The 9,255-nt window shown below is 25.5% G+C and overlaps 2 protein-coding genes across 2 annotated transcripts in view; one reads left to right on the top strand and one right to left on the bottom strand.

The window, feature by feature from the left end:
* The first annotated feature begins 1,278 nt into the window (after positions 1-1,278).
* LOC101492502 (SPX domain-containing membrane protein At4g22990-like) overlaps positions 1,279-9,255 on the top strand; it is a 13,204-nt gene continuing 5,227 nt past the window's right edge. Inside the window, exons 1-5 of the mRNA XM_073366191.1 lie at positions 1,279-1,523; positions 7,976-8,059; positions 8,196-8,276; positions 8,618-8,738; positions 9,023-9,252. Of these exons, the coding sequence (XP_073222292.1) occupies positions 8,224-8,276; positions 8,618-8,738; positions 9,023-9,252 (404 nt within the window). The 5' untranslated portion in view covers positions 1,279-1,523; positions 7,976-8,059; positions 8,196-8,223. The remainder of the gene's footprint in view (positions 1,524-7,975; positions 8,060-8,195; positions 8,277-8,617; positions 8,739-9,022; positions 9,253-9,255) is intronic.
* On the bottom strand, positions 4,148-5,835 carry LOC101492164 (small ribosomal subunit protein eS21y). The gene is made up of 3 exons (XM_004492636.4): positions 5,675-5,835; positions 5,418-5,550; positions 4,148-4,378 (listed from the first exon to the last, which is right to left on the bottom strand). The coding sequence occupies exons 1-3, from the start codon at positions 5,722-5,724 to the stop codon at positions 4,316-4,318; spliced, it is 246 nt and encodes an 81-aa protein (XP_004492693.1). The 5' UTR covers positions 5,725-5,835; the 3' UTR covers positions 4,148-4,315.

The following is a 9,255-nucleotide window of genomic DNA, read 5'->3' on the forward strand; positions in this document are numbered from 1 at the left end:
CATAATTATTTTCCTATTTATAAAAATCAAATTCTTAAAAAGTTTACGAACGTTTATCTTTCGATTATAAATATTGTAGTAGTTCAATGATATAAATAGATGTTAAATCATAAAATAACATAATTAATTAAACTATAATATAATATAATATAATATAATATAATATAATATAATATAATATAATATAATATAATATAATATAATATAATATAATATAATATAATATAATATAATATAATATAATATAATATAATATAATATAATATAATATAATATAATATAATATAATATAATATAATATAATATAATATAATATAATATAATATAATATAATATAATATAATATAATATAATATAATATAATATAATATAATATAATATAATATAATATAATATAATATAATATAATATAATATAATATAATATAATATAATATAATATAATATAATATAATATAATATAATATAATATAATATAATATAATATAATATAATATAATATAATATAATATAATATAATATAATATAATATAATATAATATAATATAATATAATATAATATAATATAATATAATATAATATAATATATTTATATTAGTGCAAGTGCGTATTATAATATCTGTACCTGCATGCATACTTTTTTAATTTTATGGATAATTATTCGTCGTGTCTATATTTATTATGCAAATTTTTATCATATCTATTGTGAATTTTTTTTATAGGTATCTACTTAATCTAAATCTAATTATCGTTCCTATTTGAAAAAAGAAAAACAATTTACTTATATTTAAAGTACAAGTATTATTAGTGCTTATATACTCAAATTAATAGTTATGTTATTTGAATATATAAATGATAAAATTGGTACTATTGTATACCAATCAATGTTGACATAATGTAGACATCATGAGAGAAAAACACGGAAACAAAGAGAAAGATATATATATATATATATATATATATATATAATAAAAACTATATATAGTTAATATAAAATAATGTTAAACTCTATTAGTTTGTTGATAATTAAGTTGGGTTGATAAAATATCATAAGAGTGAAAGCAACATATAACACAGTTAATTGCCAACAATTATGGAAAAAGATAATTAAAAAGAACCAAGCAGCATAAAGCCACTTTTGAACTCAGGACAAAACACACCCACTACTGATAAATAAAGTATGATTGGTAATTATTATTATTATTAAATTACAAAATATCATCATGGTGCATGATTCTTATAAATTCAAGCTAAGGCTTAGGATATAGCATGTAAACGTGGCGATTTGTTATGTTAGGAGCCGAGAGATTGTACTGTTGTTGGCTGTCAAGTCACTCACTTTTTTATATATCTCCAAAAAAGCTTCAAACATGTTTGTGAACATTACCACATTCATTTGACACTACACTTTCCATATTTGACACTTTTTCAACTAAGTTTTTCACCATCAAGCTCTAGTCCCTTTAAAAACTCCGGAAATGAATTACACTTGAGGAATATTGTCTTCAATCTTCATATTTGCAGGTAAGTCCAGGTATATATGTTAATTTGCTGTTTTTTTCCTTTTTTTTTCTTTTCATTTTTCTATGTTGACAAATTTTAAAATACACTTAATATTGGAATCCTATACATGATCCTAAATATCATAGCAGCTATAACATTTTTACAAACAAACTGGCGCCTGATCATGTTACCTGAATTGATATACTTTTTCTTCTGCTTGTCTTGATGTAATACAAATAAATAAATAAATAAATAAATGTCCAATAAACTCTGTATTAAAATCGCAAGTTTCTTTCAATTTGAGTTTTTAAATTTACAAAATATTAACTTATTTTTTTAAATTGTCTAACTTCAATCAAAATGTTTCAAAAAGGTCATAAAAATAGTTGAGTAGAAGAATTTTTTAAACTTATTTTAAACAATTTAAGACTCAAAACGGTAAATGTGATTGTTCAAGTGATACTAATTATTAACACCGCTTGAAATTAACGTTACATTTTCCAATATAGATATAAAAATGAATTCTTGAAATTAACGTTACATTTTCCAATATAGATATAAAAATGAATTCTCTAACTTTGTTAGTTAGTGACTTTGATAACTTTAGTGTATTTAAAAAAAAAAGAATAATTAAAATAAATAAGTTCAGATATGAGAAGAAATTAATAATTAAAATAAATAAATTCAAATAGGAGAGATATAGGAATAAAATTATCAAAAGTAGGAGATTGAAAAATAAACAATCTCAATAATAATAATAATAATAATAATAATAATAATAATAATAATAATAATAATAATAATAAAAATAATAATAATAATAATAATAATAATAATAATAATAATAATAATAATAATAATAATAATAATAATAATAAGATTTATACATGATTTCCATTATTTCTTTGTATTTTTTTTTTTAGTTTTTAACCTCTCTTTTTCTCTCCTCTTTTCAATAGAGAGCAGAGATTTCAATAGATTCTTGTGCCACATAGAAGAATTTTTTTATTTTTTTTATGCAATTGCACACAAAGCAATCCCAAATCAATCATAAAAAGAGATAATCACAATATCTCAACAATTATAGGTCTATTTGTTGGAATCAGGGTTTATATAATTAAGACCATTTCTAAATTATTGGCTGCTGGACCATTTTAGATCTCAATAATAATAATAATAATAATAATAATAATAATAATAATAATAATAATAATAATAATAATAATAATAATAATAATAATAATAATAATAATAATAATAATAATAAGATTTATACATGAATGCTTTATAGAGCATTTTGTTCAACATTAATGGATTACTTGAGTGAGTTGTCTGGGTTGGAACACTACATTAGTATTAAAAAAGAGGTTATGTATTTATATATGCTGCTAATATTTTCTCATCCTTTAACCCACTAATATATTTTTTAAATACCTAACTAGTTTAAAAAAAACAATTATAACATATTTACTAATTTATTGAACAAATGGGTCATGAAGTAATATTTTAGTTTAGTGTCTCACATAATAATATTTATTAACTCTTCCATAATTTTATGAGGCTTTCATGTGGAAAGGTTATTTTCGGTGAGTATACTAGACTACTAGAACTCTAGAAGAAATCTTTCTTTAGAAACTGCTACATAGGAGAACAACACCTTCGTATTCGTATTCGTATAGCCTACGGAAAATAATTAAATCTGAAATCTAGACTCAACTTTTCAACCGAAAATTAAGAATTAAATTTAACCGGATTCCAAATAAAATATAATAATATGAAAATTACAAAGAAAATTAACAATTATTGCATACAAAATTGAAACAGATAAAATCAGAAATTCAAAACAGTTTTATGTCATTATCGGTAAACATAAGCACAAGAATTTCAAAACAATTTTATGTCATAAGCACCACCAACTGTCGTCACTTTTATGTCACCATTGATAGATATAAACACCACCACCAACTACCATCACTTTTATGTCACTATTAGTAGATATAAACACCACCATTAGCTACTCACCTCTAACAATTATCACCACCATCTTTGACCACCGTCTATTCAACTCTGACTACCTCTCATCCACTACCATCTATGACTACTACTGCCACCACCAATTGCCCTCCCAAACACTTGCCATGTTATCATAATCCACCACAATCATTTATGCTCCTCCAATTACTACTATAATTATTATTTTCAACACCTACAGCTAAATTTATTATAATTAAATATACAATAATTTAATATATTTTAAAATTATTAGATTTTAATACTTTTTATTAATATTCTTTTATTTTAAACGATTCCATGTGTCAACATTTATTTTATACTTTATAAATTCATACATAAATTGATTCAATTCAAATAAAATTAAAATTAAAAACTAAAAATTGAATATTGAATACTCAACTAAACCTAAAAACTCAAAACTGATTTTAATTTTTTTAAATTTTATCCCTTTTCCATATTGTTTGAGATCAAATTCAAAAAACAAAACCGGATTCCCCCTAATGATAAGATGCGCAGGGGCAGGGCAGTTGGCAAATATGACCATAGTTAAACCAACTTTTGAAATGCGAGAGATAACTTTTTTTAAAAGCAATTAATACAAACGTAGCTTTAGTTGAAGGTACCCCCAAAAGGAAATTAAAAGCAGATACTGCAATACTGGATAAAAATCATCCAACATCTCTAGCAATACATAGATATAAATAATTCAATATCTCTAGCAATACATCGATCAAAATTATCCAATATCTCTAAAAAAAGTTAAACTCAACACATAGCAAACAGATACGTTGTGATGTCATCTACTGCTTAATTTCGGTTTTCTTTTTCTGCCACAAACGATCAAGTCCACTGTCAGCATCTCCCTGGAAATAAAAAAGGCAACATGAAATCACGAATGCAATTCATAAAAACTAAATCATCAAGGAGCATCAATAGAACATCAAAGTATATTCAAGGGCTGACAAGAATCACAATACAATATTGCATAGAAAGTGTGTCCAACATGGATATAAAGTTTAAATATATTGTTAAATTCCTACTTACAATTTCTTTTCAACCCTACATTATTAATTAAAGAAGTCACGATTTAGTCACTCAACAGAAACAAAAAGCAGATACTTCAATATGTTACAAAAGAATGAAAACAATTGCAACTTATCAATTTTCAGATGCTACTTGCTAGTGTTTTTTCTTACAAAAGTTGATAACGTTCGTTACTTACAATTAAAGCCTTTTTTTACTTTGACATACTCTTCTTGGGAACGCTAATTAAAAATATCATCATCTAGTATAGTTGTATAGATCAGTTCAAGTTTACACTAAACGAAATTGCTATCAATTTCATCCACCATATTATTTTTCAGTTCAGTATTGACCAAGAAATCACATAATCTGAATAGAAACCGTCTATCTATCTCCAAATATGAAAAACAAGCTAACCTAGTATATAAAATACCAAAGTAAGTACCAGAAGCCCGAGAGAGAGAAATACAGGGCAATTAAAAAGAAAAAACAAAATTCACCCACAAAAGTCCTCAACCCCCAAAACGATGTTTTTTATTATAAAAAAAAAAAAAGAGGAAAAACACCAATAGAATAAACAGAATAAACCCTTTTACTTACAAGCTAATTGAAATTCTATTCAGAGATAACACAGTGACAATTAAAGAGACAATAATACATAATCATACAAAAATCAACCCTATACAAATTGCAGAATCCGATTTAAATACCTTAAATATGATTGGTATTTAATATATATATAACACAACAAATTAACAATTAAATCCACATAATTGAAAAAATCGAAACAAAACGTAAGTAATAAACTCTCCTAAACCCTAAACCAACAAAAATAAATTAATAATAATAAAAATACAAAATAGAGTAGCAATTAAAGACCTGTGCGCGAGTATAGCCACAGAGGGCAAAAGTGGTGAAGTGACCATTGTAGACACCGGATTCATCCAAATGACCAATGTTGATTTGAACGGAAGCGTGATCCTTAGCAGTTATCAATCTGTTTGTAGCAGAACTGAACCAAATCCACAAAAAAAAAAATCAAATTCAATAATCAATAGCACGAACAGTTCAAAATCCATAAACAATTCAACAAATAACAACAACGAAAAAACGAGATTATCAAAGTGTAGACATACCACTTCCTGGGAATATAGAGCTCAGTGATTTGTCCGTCTTCGTTCTGCATCTTTTAGGGTTTGTTATGAATCGCCTCCTCTAAAAAATCTACAAAAAAATCCTTAATTGAAATATAACAAACTAGATATCAAACACGTATTTTTGATGTTATTACGCGAAAAAAAGCCAACAAGCTTATATAAATCAAATTCCCATAAACCCTAGTATCATTATTCTTATGGGCCGGTTTTTTCCAAATAATGGCCCAAGTAGTCATATTATGGGCTAATATGATTTGGCCCAATTAAACTATTTTTTGAAAAATTTACCCTGTATCCTCATTTCTATACCTATACCCCTATAATGTTATGAAAATGCCAAAAAAAAATTTCTTCCTATTTTATCAATTTAAAGTTATTTTTTTTTTATAACTATTTTATCATTTTTAAAAAACTTTTTTGAAGAATTCCGGTACACACCTTATTTTTGAAATAGTGTTATGTACCGGAGAACTTCAAACAAGTTTTCCAGAGTGTATCGTGTGTACCGGAAAACTTGTATTCAAGTTCTTCGTAAGTTTAGAAAAAAAACTCACTATTGAGTTGCAGAAAACTTGCAATGAAAAATGGTAAATGATAAATTTTTTAAAGTTTTATTATTTAAATAGAGTAAAAACGTAATTTCATTTTTGATTTGAGAGTATATATATAATTAATGGGATATGGGATAAAATTTTCCTATTTTTCTAAGGTATAATGACGTGACAATTAAACTATTTATTTTTTATAAAAAAAAAGTATTTTTTTATGATAAAAATACAATTAATAAAATTTTATGGTAAAAATAATTAGCGTAACGTTTAATCATAGTTAAATATATATTGATGCATAATAATATCAACCAAAACAAAACATATTTATACATGATAATTTTATGTTTAAAACATATTTACTTTTTATTATGATAATAAAATTTATATCTTAAAAAATCATAAATTTGAATCTTGTCAAATAATCAAATAAAAGACAGATATATAGTTTTAAATTATCATATAATATAGATTTAATTTATATACACATATACTATATATAATCAATTTATCACAATCATATAATAAAAAAATAATTTAACTTTAATCTTAATTACTCTTTAAGTTATTGATGGCAGTTTAAGTGTATAAAATTACAGTTGTATAATATTGTGTCTAACTTTGTTTTTTCTAAAACAGATATGATATTTAATCTAAAATTTGTGTCTAATTTATATCTTTTCTAAAATAGAGATGATATTTGATCTAAAATTTATTACAAAGTTTGTTAGTAAAAAATAACAAAAACTCAATCTAAAATGAGTAACTCTCCTACAAATAATTTTTATTATTAGTGAATAAGTTAATGTAAACAAAATATTGGAAAATGTTTGAGTTGGAGAAAAAAGTAAAATTACTTTTGTTACGTTATATTGATACTTTTCTCCGCTACGAAAAAATGAGGTGAAAATATAAATTAAATATATAATATAATGGTAAGATTTATGTGTAGTTTAGTTGGTGCATGGCTAGGTGTCACATTGTAAGAATGTCTACTCCTACTCATCATGGTTATTTTAAGGTTAACACCAACTCTCACTCTTTGAGGACAGAGGATCACATGTGCCTACATACTCGTTCTCTCCTTATTACTATGTTACATCCCCATCCACTAATGTATTCTAAACAAAACTAGCATTTACTCAACTCACTTTTGCATATCTTATATTATACCAAATATCCTTTTCATCCACATGCAAATTTACCCTTTTACCACTTTTTCATGGGAACTTTTTTAAAATAAAAGTTGATTTTGTGAGAATGAAACATTTAGTATACAGAGGTTTTTCATAATTTGAACTTGGTAATGGTTGTTGTTAATTAGTTTCATCTCTCTCTCTCTCTCTCTCTCTCTCTCTCTCTCTCTCTCTCTCTCTCTCTCTCTCTCTCTCTCTCTCTCTCTCTCTCTCTCATGATTTTTCAATCATCGGCATCATGACTTTTTTGTGCACAAAATCACCGTTTTCTATTTTGGGGTTTGCATTTAAATTTTCTAAGATGTTATTTTTATGTTTTTTTTATTATGGTGTGTGTACTTTCTTTCTTACCTTTGATAGTGAATCTTAGTGATCATGGGAGGAAATGTGGGTGATTAAATGACAAAAACAATTCATGCGGAAGAAAATCAGACATTATAATTTAATTTGCTTATTATATTTGTCTCATTTCAATGCCATCTATTTTCTTCTTATTGTAAAGTATTCATAATTAAGCTAAATTAATTTGGTTTCAGCTACCAAAATCCAATGATACTGTGACGTTAAAAATCTTGTTTCTTGCCAATTGAAGAGGAAAGAGAGTTTTGGTCAGTTACCAGGTTAATTAATTTCTGCTTCTATTTAAACACTCTTTGAAGCTTGAATTTTTTTTTTTTTTTTGAGGGAAGAAGCTTGAAATTCTTGTTCTGCAATAGCATTGTATTAGTCTTAAGGTATCTACTTTGTTTGTTACAGTGCACTCACTCATCTTTCTATCTTGAATATGGTTGGCTTTGGCAAGAAGTTGAGAGAATCACAGATTCAAGAATGGAATAGGTAAAATATTTTATTCTATATTTGTATTACATGACTATTCTGTTCATTTTTCTTCTATAATTGCTTTGCTTTCTTTTTGAATGTTCATTTAGAATTTGAATTTCATAATTTTATACTTGACTTTCAAATAGCCCTATGCCTTTTTAATAGTACTTTTCAATTTAATTTAATGTTATTCTCTCTTTCAATTTCTTTTTTTTTCTGGCATAGATGAACAATATTGTTGAAACATTGATTTGTGAATGTTCTGAAATGCATGCTTTTCTCTTTTGAAACTTGTACCAAAGTCAGAAATGTTTTGTTTTAATTTAGGTAACACATGCTCTAACTCTTTTTTTCAGATACTACATTAACTATAAGTTTATGAAGAAGAAAGTCAAGAGATATACAGAACAAATTGAGGTTGGAGCTCAAAATCGCCATAATGTACTCAGGGATTTTTCATTGCTGCTGGACAATCAGGTGAATACACCTAGATTTACATACTCCCTTTGTATAATATTTGAAATTTGAATTCATATATGCTCTCTCCGAATACTAATTCCCTTAATTTATCAATTTTCTATGTGTAGAAATTGTACTTTAGGATACTTATTCTACAAGAATGTGAGATAGGAGCCAGAGAGCATGTGTGCTAACAAAATCTGACTCAAAATTTTAAAGAATTTGTGCTTAAATGTTTTATCAACCCTATTTTATATAAGCCAATATATTTTAAGTCTTTTTTCCTTGTTCTTGAGTTTCAGATAGAAAAAGTTGTTTTATTTCTGCTGGAACGACAAGGAGTACTTGCGGAAAGGCTGTCTCATATTGGACAAGATCACCAAAATCTTCTACAGCAGCAGCCAGATTGTTCAAAGATATCTGAGCTCCAAGAATCTTATAGAGAAGTTGGAAGAGATCTGTTAAGGCTTCTTAATTTTGTGGAAATGAATGCTACTGGTTTGAGAAAGATCTTGAAGAAGTTTGATAAGCGGTT

The sequence above is a fragment of the Cicer arietinum genome, chromosome 3 (genome assembly GCF_000331145.2).
Source record: "Cicer arietinum cultivar CDC Frontier isolate Library 1 chromosome 3, Cicar.CDCFrontier_v2.0, whole genome shotgun sequence".
NCBI classification, from domain to species: domain Eukaryota; kingdom Viridiplantae; phylum Streptophyta; class Magnoliopsida; order Fabales; family Fabaceae; genus Cicer; species Cicer arietinum.

What these genes read in the sequence shown, in the direction of transcription:
- LOC101492164 (XM_004492636.4), bottom strand. Translation starts at nt 5,724, where the DNA reads ATGCAGAACGAAGACGGACAAATCACTGAGCTCTATATTCCCAGGAAG. An exon ending in CTCTATATTCCCAGGAAGTG is followed by an intron (nt 5,551 to 5,674) that starts GTATGTCTACAC and finishes GATTTGGTTCAG; the next exon opens with TTCTGCTACAAACAGATTGA. An exon ending in GTGGCTATACTCGCGCACAG is followed by an intron (nt 4,379 to 5,417) that starts GTCTTTAATTGC and finishes TTTTATTTCCAG; the next exon opens with GGAGATGCTGACAGTGGACT.